Genomic DNA, 15,358 nt, shown 5'->3' on the forward strand with positions numbered 1-15,358 from the left:
GATACACGGCTCAGCAGTCAGTATCACACAGGAGAGGATTAGATACACGGCTCAGCAGTCAGTATCACACAGGAGAGGATTAGATACACGGCTCAGCAGACAGTATCACACAGGATAGGATTAGATACACGGCTCAGCAGTCAGTATCACACAGGAGAGGATTAGATACACGGCTCAGCAGTCAGTATCACACAGGAGAGGATTAGATACACGGCTCAGCAGTCAGTATCACACAGGAGAGGATTAGATACACGGCTCAGCAGTCAGTATCACACAGGAGAGGATTAGATACAGTGGCTGCGGTAGGGGGCGCTCCTCTCCGCTCTGTAGCAGCAGCTCCCGGTGGCGGCCCCGGCGGGGAGGAGCTCGGGCACCGGCAGGATGGCTCAGGCTCACACCGGGGCCGCGGATGCTCCGCTCTCTTCTCTCCCGTCCTCGCTGTGGACTTGTTCGGTGCCGCTCGGATCGGTGCAGATGATGATGGGGGTCGTCGTCCTGGGATATCGGGACCCCTGAGGCTCCGCGGTGTGGACGGCTATGCGGAGCTCCCGGGGCGGACATGGAGAAAGCGGCGCCCGGAGTGTCGGGGCTCGGAGTGTCGGGGCTCGGAGTGTCGGGGCCCGGAGTGTCGGGGCCCGGAGTGTCGGGGCCCGGAGTGTCGGGGCCCGGAGTGTCGGGGCTCGGAGTGTCGGGGCTCGGCTGGAGCGCGGCGGCGCTGCCCCTGGACGTGATCGTCAGTAAATTCCGGCTGCCGACACTGGTGAAACTGGGAAAAGGTAAAGCACGAGCGGTGCAGGGATGGTGGAGGGTAGATCGGCTGCGGGCGATCATTGCACCCCGTGATCGATGGAGAATACTCCGCTGTCTGCCTCTGACCGGCCGAGAGTCGCGCAGGGGCCGGTCGTGATGATTCCGTCTGGGGTCTCCAGGGCCGAGCAGCGCATTACCAAGTCACCATCTCTCCATAGTGCTGGGTACAGTCAGGGTGGGAGCAGGGACCCCCGGCCTGACATCAGGGAGTGGGGGCGCAGCAGAGACCTGTAAGTGCTAGTTATATATAGTCAGGAAGGAAATGAACTCTCCCTACATCACTGCACCCCCTGTCCCTGCACCCCCTGTCCCTGCACCCACTGTCCCTGCACCCACTGTCCCTGCACCCACTGTCCCTGCACCCACTGTCCCTGCACCCCCTGTCCCTGCACCCCCTGTCCCTGCACTCACTGTCCCTGCACCCCCTGTCCCTGCACCCCCTGTCCCTGCACCCCCTGTCCCTGCACCCCCTGTCCCTGCACCCACTGTCCCTGCACCCCCTGTCCCTGCACCCCCTGTCCCTGCACTCACTGTCCCTGCACCCCCTGTCCCTGCACCCCCTGTCCCTGCACCCACTGTCCCTGCACCCACTGTCCCTGCACCCCCTGTCCCTGCACCCCCTGTCCCTGCACTCACTGTCCCTGCACCCCCTGTCCCTGCACCCCCTGTCCCTGCACCCCCTGTCCCTGCACCCCCTGTCCCTGCACCCCCTGTCCCTGCACTCACTGTCCCTGCACCCCCTGTCCCTGCACCCCCTGTCCCTGCACCCCCTGTCCCTGCACCCACTGTCCCTGCACCCACTGTCCCTGCACTCCCTGTCCCTGCACTCACTGTCCCTGCACCCCCTGTCCCTGCACCCCCTGTCCCTGCACTCACTGTCCCTGCACCCCCTGTCCCTGCACCCCCTGTCCCTGCACCCCCTGTCCCTGCACCCACTGTCCCTGCACTCACTGTCCCTGCACCCACTGTCCCTGCACCCCCTGTCCCTGCACTCACTATCCTTGCACCCACTATCTCTGCGCCCACTGTCCCTGCACTCACTGTCCCTGCGCCGACTGTCCCTGCACCCACTGTCCCTGCACCCACTGCTGTCACTGTCCCTGCACCCACTGTCCCTGCACCCACTGTCCCTGCACTCACTGTCCCTGCACTCACTGTCCCTGCACCCACTGCTGTCACTGTCCCTGCACCCACTGTCCCTGCACCCACTGTCCCTGCACCCACTGTCCCTGCACTCACTGTCCTTGCACCCACTATCTCTGCGCCCACTGTCCCTGCACTCACTGTCCCTGCGCCGACTGTCCCTGCACCCACTGCTGTCACTGTCCCTGCACTCACTGTCCCTGCACCAAACTCACTGCGCCAACTGTCCCTGCACCCACTGTCTCTGCACCCACTGATGCTGCACTCACTGTCCCTGCACCCACTGTCCCTGCACCAAACTCACTGCGCCCACTGTCCCTGCACTCACTGTCCCTGCACCCACTGTCCCTGCACCAAACTCACTGCGCCCACTGTCCCTGCACTCACTGTCCCTGCACTCACTGTCCCTGCACCCACTGTCCCTGCACCAACTCACTGCACCCACTGTCCCTGCACCCACTGTCCCTGCACCCACTGCTGTCACTGTCCCTGCACTCACTGTCCCTGCACTCACTGTCCCTGCACCAAACTCACTGCGCCCACTGTCCCTGCACTCACTGTCCCTGCACCAAACTCACTGCGCCCACTGTCCCTGCACTCACTGTCCCTGCACCAAACTCACTGCGCCCACTGTCCCTGCACTCACTGTCCCTGCACTCACTGTCCCTGCACCCACTGTCCCTGCACCAACTCACTGCACTCACTGTCCCTGCACCCACTGTCCCTGCACCCACTGCTGTCACTGTCCCTGCACTCACTGTCCCTGCACTCACTGTCCCTGCACCCACTGTCCCTGCACCAACTCACTGCACCCACTGTCCCTGCACCCACTGTCCCTGCACTCAGTCCCTGCACCCATTGTCCCTGCACCCACTGCTGTCACTGTCCCTGCACTCACTGTCCCTGCGCCCACTGTCCCTGCACCCACTGTCTCTGCACTTACTGTCCCTGCACTCACTGTCCCTGCTCTCACTGCTGTCACTGTCCCTGCACTCACTGTTCCTGCACTCACTGTCCCTGCACTCACTGCTGTCACTGTCCCTGCGCTCACTGTCCCTGCACTCACTGTCCCTGCACTCACTGCTGTCACTGTCCTTGTACTCACTGTCCCTGCACCCACTATCCCTGCACCCACTGCTCCCACTGTCCCTGCACCCACTGTCCCTGCACCCACTGCTGTCACTGTCCCTGCGCCCACTGTCCCTGTACTCACTGTCCCTGCACTCACTGTCCCTGCTCTCACTGCTGTCACTGTCCCTGCACTCACTGTCCCTGCACTCACTGTCCCTGCACTCACTGCTGTCACTGTCCCTGCGCTCACTGTCCCTGCACCCACTGTCCCTGCACTCAATTTCCCTGCACTCACTGCTGTCACTGTCCCTGCGCTCACTGTCCCTGCACCCACTGTCCCTGCACTCACTGTCCTTGCACCCACTGTCCCTGCACTCACTGTCCCTGCGCCCACTGCTGTCACTGTCCCTGCATCCACTGTCCCTGCACTCACTGTCCCTGCACCAAACTCACTGCGCCCACTGTCTCTGCACCCACTGACGCTGCACTCACTGTCCCTGCACCCGCTGTCCCTGCACCAAACTCACTGCGCCCACTGTCCCTGCACTCACTGTCCCTGCACTCTCTCCTTGCGCCCACTGTCCCTGCACTCACTATCCCTGCACCCACTGTCCCTGCACCAAACTCACTGCGCCCACTGTCCCTGCACCCATTGTCCCTGCACTCAGTGTGCCTGCACTCATTGTCCCTGCACCAACTCACTGCACCCACTGTCCCTGCACCCACTGTCCCTGCACCCACTGTCCCTGCACCCACTGCTGTCACTGTCCCTGCACTCACTGTCCCTGCGCCCACTGTCCCTGCGCCCACTGTCCCTGTACTCACTGTCCCTGCACTCACTGTCCCTGCACTCACTGCTGTCACTGTCCCTGCACCCACTGTCCCTGTACTCACTGTCCCTGCACTCACTGTCCCTGCTCTCACTGCTGTCACTGTCCCTGCACTCACTGTCCCTGCACTCACTGTCCCTGCTCTCACTGCTGTCACTGTCCCTGCACTCACTGTCCCTGCACTCACTGCTGTCACTGTCCCTGCGCTCACTGTCCCTGCACCCACTGTCCCTGCACCCACTGTCCCTGCACTCACTGCTCTCACTGTCCCTGCACCCACTGTCACTGCACTCACTGCTGTCACTGTCCCTATGCTCACTGTCCCTGCACTCACTGTCCCTGCTCTCACTGCTGTCACTGTCCCTGCACTCACTGTCCCTGCTCTCATTGCTCTCACTGTCCCTGCACCCACTGCTGTCACTGTCCCTGCACTCACTGTCCCTGCTCTCATTGCTCTCACTGTCCCTGCACCCACTGCTCTCACTGTCCCTGCACTCACTGTCCCTTCACTCACTGCTGTCACTGTCTCTGCTGTCACTGTCCCTGAACTGTCAGCTCTGACTGTCACTGCTCTCACTGCTGTCACTGTCCCTGCACTCACTGTCTCTGCATTCACTGCTGTCACTGTCCCTGCGCTCAGGGTATGTGCACACGTCAGGATTTCTTGCAGAAATTTTCCTGGCAAAAACCAGACATTTCTGCCAGAAATCCGCATGCGTTTTTACCGCGATTTTGACGTGTTTTTGACACGTTTTTTGTGCGTTTTTTCCCAAATGCATAGAATAGCGGGAAAAAAGCAGAAAATCCGCAAAAATAATGAACATGCTCATTTTTTTACCGCGATGCGTTTTTTTCGCGGAAAAAAACGCATCCATGTGCACAAAACATGCAGAATGCATTCTAAATGATAGAATGCATAATGTATGCGTTTTTAATGAGTTTTTATAGCGTGAAAAAATGTGAAAAAAACGTGAAAAAACCTGTACGTGTGCACATAGCCTCACTCTCCCTGCACCAAATGCCCTGCACTCACTTCTTACTGTCTCTGCACTCACTGCTCTCAATGTCCCTGCACCCACAATCCCTGCACCAACTGTCCTTGCACTCGCTGCTCCCACTGTCCCTCACCTTCCCTCCTCTCGCTGTCCGTGCACTCACTCCTCTCACTTGTGTCATGGAGCTGCACATGGAGGTGTGGGGGGTCCTGTGCTGGAGCTGTACATTGTGGTGTGGGTTGTCCTGTGCTGGGGCTTCACATGGAGTTGTGAGGGGTCCTGTGTTGGGGCTGCACATGGTGTGGGGGGTCCTGTGTTGGGGCTGCACATGGAGGTGTGAGGGGTCCTGTGTTGGGGCTGCACATGGAGGTGTGGGGGTCCTGTGTTGGGGCTGCACATGGAGGTGTGGGGGGTCCTGTGTTGGGGCTGCACATGGAGGTGTGGGGGGTCCTGTGTTGGGGCTGCACATGGAGATGTGGGAGGTCCTGTGTTGGGGCTGCACATGGAGTTGTGAGGGGTCCTGTGTTGGGGCTGCACATGGAGGTGTGGGGGGTCCTGTGTTGGGGCTGCACATGGAGGTGTGGGGGGTCCTGTGTTGGGGCTGCACATGGAGGTGTGGGGGGTCCTGTGCTGGGGCTGCACATGGAGTTGTGAGGGGTCCTCTGTTGGGGCTGCACATGGAGTTGTGAGGGGTCCTGTGTTGGGGCTGCACATGGAGGTGTGGGGGGGTCCTGTGCTGGGGCTGCACATGGAGGTGTGGGGGGTCCTGTGCTGGGGCTGCACATGGAGGTGTGGGGGGTCCTGTGCTGGGGCTGCACATGGAGTTGTGAGGGGTCCTCTGTTGGGGCTGCACATGGAGTTGTGAGGGGTCCTGTGTTGGGGCTGCACATGGAGGTGTGGGGGGGTCCTGTGCTGGGGCTGCACATGGAGGTGTGGGGGGTCCTGTGCTGGGGCTGCACATGGAGGTGTGGGGGGTCCTGTGCTGGGGCTGCACATGGTCGTGTGGGAGGCCCTGTGTTGGGGCTGCACATGGAGGTGTAGGGGGTCCTGTGCTGGGGCTGTACATGGAGGTGTGGGGGGTCCTGTGTTGGGGCTGCACATGGAGTTGTGAGGGGTCCTGTGCTGGGGCTGCACATGGAGGTGTGGGGGTCCTGTGCTGGAGCTGCACATGGAGGTGTGGGGGTCCTGTGCTGGGGCTGCACATGGTCGTGTGGGAGGTCCTGTGTTGGGGCTGCACATGGAGGTGTAGGGGGTCCTGTGCTGGGGCTGTACATGGAGGTGTGGGGGGTCCTGTGCTGGGGCTGCACATGGAGGTGTGGGGGTCCTGTGCTGGGGCTGCACATGGAGGTGTGGGGGTCCTGTGCTGGGGCTGCACATGGAGGTGTGGGGGTCCTGTGCTGGGGCTGCACATGGAGGTGTGGGGGTCCTGTGCTGGGGCTGCACATGGAGGTGTGGGCGGTCCTGTATTGGGGCTGAACATGGAGGTGTAGGGGGTCCTGTGCTGGGGCTGCACATGGAGGTGTGGGGGGTCCTGTGCTGGGGCTGCACATGGAGGTGTAGGGGGTCCTGTGCTGGGGCTGTACATGGAGGTGTGGGGGGTCCTGTGCTGGGGCTGCACATGGAGGTGTGGGGGGTCCTGTGCTGGGGCTGCACATGGAGGTGTGGGGGGTCCTGTGCTGGGGCTGCACATGAAGGTGTGGGGGGTCCTGTGCTGGGGCTGCACATGGTGGTGTGGTTGTTCCTGTGCTGGGGCTGCACATGGAGGTAAGGGGGGTCCTGTGTTGAGGCTGCACATGGTTGTGTGGGGGGTCTTGTATTGGGGCTCCACATGGTGGGATTCTCCCCTCCCCCACATTATCTTCGGACCCTCTGTGCGGTGAGTGCTGCCCCCTGTAGGACGCTTTTTCTGTAGGCTTTTTAATAGCAAAAATACCAGCAAAGTTGAGTCAAAGCCCAATTTCTCTCTCCTTAAACAGTAAACAGCACAGAGAAAAAATAATAAAATATAACTTTTAATAATATATTTCTTAAAACTACCCCAACAAACAAAAATAATATGATATAGTGCACGTCAAAATTACACTCAATCAATTACAACGTCCATCCGGACAGACATATCATAGGGATGTAAAAACTCTCATAAACCAGAGTCCCTAAAAATACATATGACAAACCAATTCTGATTAGATAGAGTGCCCAATCAAAAAAAGGTTAGTAGGTAGACCGTGTGCTCATAAATCCCGGCATCATACCCGATGCTCTTGTTAAAAAGGGATATCAACACAGTCTATATGTGGATTCCTTAGCCTGGTTGCATATGTAAACACCAACACAAAATAAATCAGGAAAAAGGGAGGATCTCACCCATCAGTCGAGCAGGTACCAGTCATCTCCTCTTAATTCCCAGACAACCAGGTTTCCATGGAGGGAGTAGATCACATGTAGACCTAATACGCCCTGTATAGGCTAGAATGGCCCTGATCCCCAAACTCCCGCCCTTACAAGGGCAGTCCACATCTGACCCTTATACTCATAGCCCTATTTGTCCCTGTACAACCCGACGCGTTTCGTCTTCACCACGACTCCTCAGGGGAACTGTACTCTCTAATAGGGAACAAAAGTTCTTACATGGGGGACTAGGGTTCAGTCCTGATACTACTTGGGCTAAATGTGGTATGTCACCACGCCCCCTTTTAGTTATTTATATAGGCATGCCCACAAATTAATGACTAGATGTCCAATCATAATCACTCACCCATTTGAATTCCACCGCTCTCACACGCCATAGCTTGCACTACACGTGTCTTGCAAAATGGCTGCAACACTTCCGGTTCACTTTCCGGAGGTCACAACCACTCACCATTACCATAGTGACCGCATATGCGTCCGGCGCATTGTGTAGATCGTGGCCGTTCTACATCCGGTTTGCGATCCGGAAGTTACGTTCCTGTCCCTCGGAGCACACGCTCACCTCACGCGCCAATCTCCTTAGCAACCTCTAAGACGCCCAGACAGAGCGGCCGCCCGTATAAGTGATGGCCGCTTCACATCCGGTTTGCAGTCCGGAAGTTGCAGGCGTGTCGCTTAGAGCAAACCCCTACCTCACGTGACAACCTCCATAGTAACCACTACAACGCATAAACCACTACCGGCCGCAACTCTTCCATAACACAGTTGGAGATCTCTCCTTGGACACCTATATTTATTATCAATATTTTAGATGGCTTATTGCGTCAAATTAACCCCATCAGGGAATTGTGATAGAAAGCGGAAGACTAATCAAATAAATCTTGGTTATGCAATAATCAAACCTCTACCCACCGCTATTCTTATGCAAAGAGACAGGATGGCTATAACAATATCTTAAAATTAAATTCTAATTCAGCCAATATTACCCTGTCCCACTACATTATAAAGTCATACATGGTGAGTATATTGTCATTACTCCCAAGCTATGGGTAATAATCTCAGAAATGGCATTTAACGGGTAGTTGAATTCACAAAACATAGTATTGACAGTTCGTAAGCCAAAGACGAGCCCTCAGAACAGCTCACAATCAAAGTATCTCAAATAAAACAGCTATAGTTAATTTGCTCATTGAGCCCTCTTGGGGCTACCGTATTTAGGTGGAATATCCATCTTGTTTCTTTTTGCAGAATAATTTTATCCCAGTTACCCCCTCTTACGGGCTTTGCCACTTTCTCAATACCCATAAATTTTATGGAGTTTGTATTACCAGCCTGACAGCTATTCACATGTCGTGCAACTGGAGTTTCTCTCTTATGTATCACGTCTCCAATGTGTTCTCCTATTCTCCGTTCAAACTCTCTAATGGTTTTACCCACATATTCCTTTCCACATACACAAGAGACTAGATACACTATCCCTTTAGTACTACAATTGATAAACTCTCTTATCATGTATTCTTTTCCAGTAATATTGCTAGTGAATTTGTCACCTGTAGCAACATGGGAACACGCCACACAGTGTCCGCATCTGAAACAACCCTTTGTGTCACTATTTAACCATGTCCTAGGCACAGCGTTTTTAAAATGGCTCTTGACTAATCTATCCTTTAATGACCGACCTCTTCTATAGGAAATGAGCGGTCGCTCAGAAAGCTGATCACCAATATCTGGATCCATCAGTAAAATGGACCAGTGTTTGGTGAGGACCCTTCGCACTTCAGATGCACCATTGTCAAACGTTGTAATCAGCCTCATTTGCCCACCATCCTCTGATCTACGGGCTGGTCTTAACAACTCAGACCTACTCTTCTGTTTGACCTCCTTATAAGCCCGCTTCAGAACATCAGGAGGATACCCCCTTTCCAAGAACTTACTACGAAGTTCCTTAGCCTGCGCCTCGAAATCCTCTTCTGTGGAGCAATTTCTGCGGATCCTGAGGTACTGACCTTTGGGTATACCTCTTTTTAAATGGGTTGGATGACAACTATCCCATTTTAATAATGCATTTGTTGCGGTAGGTTTTTTATATGTACATGTGGTCAAGATACCACCATCACCTTTCCTGATCAGAATGTCCAGGAATGGCAGAGTTGACGAGTCTATCACAGATGTGAAGTAAAGACCTAAGTCATTACGATTGAGAGTATCCACAAATAGTGAAAAATTTTTTGCCGAATCACTCCAAATTACCAAGACATCGTCAATATACCGGGTCCATAATTCTATGGACCCGGCATAATCCATATCATTTCCAAAAACACATGTCTCCTCCCACCAGCCCAGGAACAAATTTGCGTACGTGGGGGCACAAGGGCACCCCATCGCAGTGCCCCTGAGCTGGTGGTAGATCTTATGGTCAAAGAGGAAAAAATTGTGTGTTAGGCAAAACCGCATAAGTCTCAACACAAAATCGTTGTGATCACAAAATTGGCACCCTCTGGTACTCAAGAAATATTTAATTGCCTCAAGGCCTTTATCATAACCAAGATTTATTTGATTAGTCTTCCGCTTTCTATCACAATTCCCTGATGGGGTTAATTTGACGCAATAAGCCATCTAAAATATTGATAATAAATATAGGTGTCCAAGGAGAGATCTCCAACTGTGTTATGGAAGAGTTGCGGCCGGTAGTGGTTTATGCGTTGTAGTGGTTACTATGGAGGTTGTCACGTGAGGTAGGGGTTTGCTCTAAGCGACACGCCTGCAACTTCCGGACTGCAAACCGGATGTGAAGCGGCCATCAGTGATCAGTGATCAGTGATGGCCGCTTCACATCCGGTTTGCAGTCCGGAAGTTGCAGGCGTGTCGCTTAGAGCAAACCCCTACCTCACGTGACAACCTCCATAGTAACCACTACAACGCATAAACCACTACCGGCCGCAACTCTTCCATAACACAGTTGGAGATCTCTCCTTGGACACCTATATTTATTATCAATATTTTAGATGGCTTATTGCGTCAAATTAACCCCATCAGGGAATTGTGATAGAAAGCGGAAGACTAATCAAATAAATCTTGGTTATGATAAAGGCCTTGAGGCAATTAAATATTTCTTGAGTACCAGAGGGTGCCAATTTTGTGATCACAACGATTTTGTGTTGAGACTTATGCGGTTTTGCCTAACACACAATTTTTTCCTCTTTGACCATAAGATCTACCACCAGCTCAGGGGCACTGCGATGGGGTGCCCTTGTGCCCCCACGTACGCAAATTTGTTCCTGGGCTGGTGGGAGGAGACATGTGTTTTTGGAAATGATATGGATTATGCCGGGTCCATAGAATTATGGACCCGGTATATTGACGATGTCTTGGTAATTTGGAGTGATTCGGCAAAAAATTTTTCACTATTTGTGGATACTCTCAATCGTAATGACTTAGGTCTTTACTTCACATCTGTGATAGACTCGTCAACTCTGCCATTCCTGGACATTCTGATCAGGAAAGGTGATGGTGGTATCTTGACCACATGTACATATAAAAAACCTACCGCAACAAATGCATTATTAAAATGGGATAGTTGTCATCCAACCCATTTAAAAAGAGGTATACCCAAAGGTCAGTACCTCAGGATCCGCAGAAATTGCTCCACAGAAGAGGATTTCGAGGCGCAGGCTAAGGAACTTTGTAGTAAGTTCTTGGAAAGGGGGTATCCTCCTGATGTTCTGAAGCGGGCTTATAAGGAGGTCAAACAGAAGAGTAGGTCTGAGTTGTTAAGACCAGCCCGTAGATCAGAGGATGGTGGGCAAATGAGGCTGATTACAACGTTTGACAATGGTGCATCTGAAGTGCGAAGGGTCCTCACCAAACACTGGTCCATTTTACTGATGGATCCAGATATTGGTGATCAGCTTTCTGAGCGACCGCTCATTTCCTATAGAAGAGGTCGGTCATTAAAGGATAGATTAGTCAAGAGCCATTTTAAAAACGCTGTGCCTAGGACATGGTTAAATAGTGACACAAAGGGTTGTTTCAGATGCGGACACTGTGTGGCGTGTTCCCATGTTGCTACAGGTGACAAATTCACTAGCAATATTACTGGAAAAGAATACATGATAAGAGAGTTCATCAATTGTAGCACTAAAGGGATAGTGTATCTAGTCTCTTGTGTATGTGGAAAGGAATATGTGGGTAAAACCATTAGAGAGTTTGAACGGAGAATAGGAGAACACATTGGAGACGTGATACATAAGAGAGAAACTCCAGTTGCACGACATGTGAATAGCTGTCAGGCTGGTAATACAAACTCCATAAAATTTATGGGTATTGAGAAAGTGGCAAAGCCCGTAAGAGGGGGTAACTGGGATAAAATTATTCTGCAAAAAGAAACAAGATGGATATTCCACCTAAATACGGTAGCCCCAAGAGGGCTCAATGAGCAAATTAACTATAGCTGTTTTATTTGAGATACTTTGATTGTGAGCTGTTCTGAGGGCTCGTCTTTGGCTTACGAACTGTCAATACTATGTTTTGTGAATTCAACTACCCGTTAAATGCCATTTCTGAGATTATTACCCATAGCTTGGGAGTAATGACAATATACTCACCATGTATGACTTTATAATGTAGTGGGACAGGGTAATATTGGCTGAATTAGAATTTAATTTTAAGATATTGTTATAGCCATCCTGTCTCTTTGCATAAGAATAGCGGTGGGTAGAGGTTTGATTATTGCATAACCAAGATTTATTTGATTAGTCTTCCGCTTTCTATCACAATTCCCTGATGGGGTTAATTTGACGCAATAAGCCATCTAAAATATTGATAATAAATATAGGTGTCCAAGGAGAGATCTCCAACTGTGTTATGGAAGAGTTGCGGCCGGTAGTGGTTTATGCGTTGTAGTGGTTACTATGGAGGTTGTCACGTGAGGTAGGGGTTTGCTCTAAGCGACACGCCTGCAACTTCCGGACTGCAAACCGGATGTGAAGCGGCCATCACTTATACGGGCGGCCGCTCTGTCTGGGCGTCTTAGAGGTTGCTAAGGAGATTGGCGCGTGAGGTGAGCGTGTGCTCCGAGGGACAGGAACGTAACTTCCGGATCGCAAACCGGATGTAGAACGGCCACGATCTACACAATGCGCCGGACGCATATGCGGTCACTATGGTAATGGTGAGTGGTTGTGACCTCCGGAAAGTGAACCGGAAGTGTTGCAGCCATTTTGCAAGACACGTGTAGTGCAAGCTATGGCGTGTGAGAGCGGTGGAATTCAAATGGGTGAGTGATTATGATTGGACATCTAGTCATTAATTTGTGGGCATGCCTATATAAATAACTAAAAGGGGGCGTGGTGACATACCACATTTAGCCCAAGTAGTATCAGGACTGAACCCTAGTCCCCCATGTAAGAACTTTTGTTCCCTATTAGAGAGTACAGTTCCCCTGAGGAGTCGTGGTGAAGACGAAACGCGTCGGGTTGTACAGGGACAAATAGGGCTATGAGTATAAGGGTCAGATGTGGACTGCCCTTGTAAGGGCGGGAGTTTGGGGATCAGGGCCATTCTAGCCTATACAGGGCGTATTAGGTCTACATGTGATCTACTCCCTCCATGGAAACCTGGTTGTCTGGGAATTAAGAGGAGATGACTGGTACCTGCTCGACTGATGGGTGAGATCCTCCCTTTTTCCTGATTTATTTTGTGTTGGTGTTTACATATGCAACCAGGCTAAGGAATCCACATATAGACTGTGTTGATATCCCTTTTTAACAAGAGCATCGGGTATGATGCCGGGATTTATGAGCACACGGTCTACCTACTAACCTTTTTTTGATTGGGCACTCTATCTAATCAGAATTGGTTTGTCATATGTATTTTTAGGGACTCTGGTTTATGAGAGTTTTTACATCCCTATGATATGTCTGTCCGGATGGACGTTGTAATTGATTGAGTGTAATTTTGACGTGCACTATATCATATTATTTTTGTTTGTTGGGGTAGTTTTAAGAAATATATTATTAAAAGTTATATTTTATTATTTTTTCTCTGTGCTGTTTACTGCTTTTTAATAGCAAGCCTTCATAATCTAGCTGTGGCTCCATGTTCAGGCTGGTGGTCTCTGGTGGAGAATCAGGTCTCGGACCCCCCTGTGGCTGGTGCTGGTCCTCGGTGCCCGCTCCTATGGTGCCGCCTCATTAACATGCAGGAGCAGTGAGCAGCTGGCATCACTGGCATTATCCCCACACACAGGACCCCTGTTCATCACTCCCCTCCCCCCAAACCTTTATCCTCTCCCCAGCCCCCTGCACCACTCAGACTGGGAATGGGGGGATATTAACCCCCGGACGTCCGAAACACGGCCGAGCAACATGCCCCCCCAAACATCACACAGGATTAGATACACAGCTCAGCAGTCAGTATCACACAGGAGAGGATTAGATACACGGCTCAGCAGACAGTATCACACAGGAGAGGATTAGATACACGGCTCAGCAGTCAGTATCACACAGGATAGGATTAGATACACAGCTCAGCAGTCAGTATCACATAGGATAGGATTAGATACACGGCTCAGCAGACAGTATCACACAGGATAGGATTAGATACACGGCTCAGCTGTCAGTATCACACAGGATAGGATTAGATACACAGCTCAGCAGACAGTACCACACAGGATAGGATTAGATACACGGCTCAGCAGTCAGTATCACACAGGAGAGGATTAGATACACGGCTCTGCAGACAGTATCACACAGGATAGGATTAGATACACGGCTCTGCAGACAGTATCACACAGGAGAGGATTAGATACACGGCTCAGCAGTCAGTATCACACAGGAGAGGATTAGATACACGGCTCTGCAGACAGTATCACACAGGATAGGATTAGATACACAGCTCAGCAGTCAGTATCACATAGGATAGGATTAGATACACGGCTCAGCAGACAGTATCACACAGGATAGGATTAGATACACGGCTCAGCTGTCAGTATCACACAGGATAGGATTAGATACACAGCTCAGCAGACAGTACCACACAGGATAGGATTAGATACACGGCTCAGCAGTCAGTATCACACAGGAGAGGATTAGATACACGGCTCTGCAGACAGTATCACACAGGATAGGATTAGATACACGGCTCAGCTGTCAGTATCACACAGGAGAGGATTAGATACACAGCTCAGCAGACAGTACCACACAGGATAGGATTAGATACACGGCTCAGCAGTCAGTATCACACAGGAGAGGATTAGATACACGGCTCTGCAGACAGTATCACACAGGATAGGATTAGATACACGGCTCTGCAGACAGTATCACACAGGAGAGGATTAGATACACGGCTCAGCAGTCAGTATCACACAGGATAGGATTAGATACACGGCTCAGCAGTCAGTATCACACAGGAGAGGATTAGATACACGGCTCAGCAGACAGTATCACACAGGATAGGATTAGATACACGGCTCAGCAGACAGTATCACACAGGAGAGGATTAGATACACGGCTCAGCAGACAGTATCACACAGGAGAGGATTAGATACACGGCTCTGCAGACAGTATCACACAGGAGAGGATTAGATACACGGCTCAGCAGACAGTATCACACAGGATAGGATTAGATACACGGCTCAGCAGACAGTATCACACAGGAGAGGATTAGATACACGGCTCTGCAGACAGTATCACACAGGATAGGATTAGATACACGGCTCAGCAGACAGTATGACACAGGAGAGGATTAGATACACAGCTCAGCAGTCAGTATCACACAGGATAGGATTAGATACACGGCTCTGCAGACAGTATCACACAGGAGAGGATTAGATACACGGCTCAGCAGACAGTATGACACAGGAGAGGATTAGATACACGGCTCAGCAGACAGTATGACACAGGATAGGATTAGATACACGGCTCTGCAGACAGTATCACACAGGATAGGATTAGATACACGGCTCAGCAGACAGTATGACACAGGAGAGGATTAGATACACAGCTCAGCAGTCAGTATCACACAGGAGAGGATTAGATACACGGCTCTGCAGACAGTATCACACAGGAGAGGATTAGATACACGGCTCAGCAGACAGTATCA

At 51.8% G+C, this 15,358-nt stretch overlaps 1 protein-coding gene across 1 annotated transcript in view; it reads left to right on the forward strand.

Annotated features, from left to right (window-relative positions):
• The first annotated feature begins 383 nt into the window (after positions 1-383).
• The window catches only part of GAREM2 (GRB2 associated regulator of MAPK1 subtype 2), a 272,423-nt gene continuing 257,448 nt past the window's right edge, over positions 384-15,358 (forward strand). The window contains exon 1 of the mRNA XM_069728500.1: positions 384-776. Within this exon, the coding sequence (XP_069584601.1) occupies positions 560-776 (217 nt within the window). The 5' untranslated portion in view covers positions 384-559. The remainder of the gene's footprint in view (positions 777-15,358) is intronic.

This window comes from Ranitomeya imitator, chromosome 5, assembly GCF_032444005.1.
Source record: "Ranitomeya imitator isolate aRanImi1 chromosome 5, aRanImi1.pri, whole genome shotgun sequence".
In the NCBI taxonomy this organism is placed as follows: Eukaryota; Metazoa; Chordata; class Amphibia; order Anura; family Dendrobatidae; genus Ranitomeya; species Ranitomeya imitator.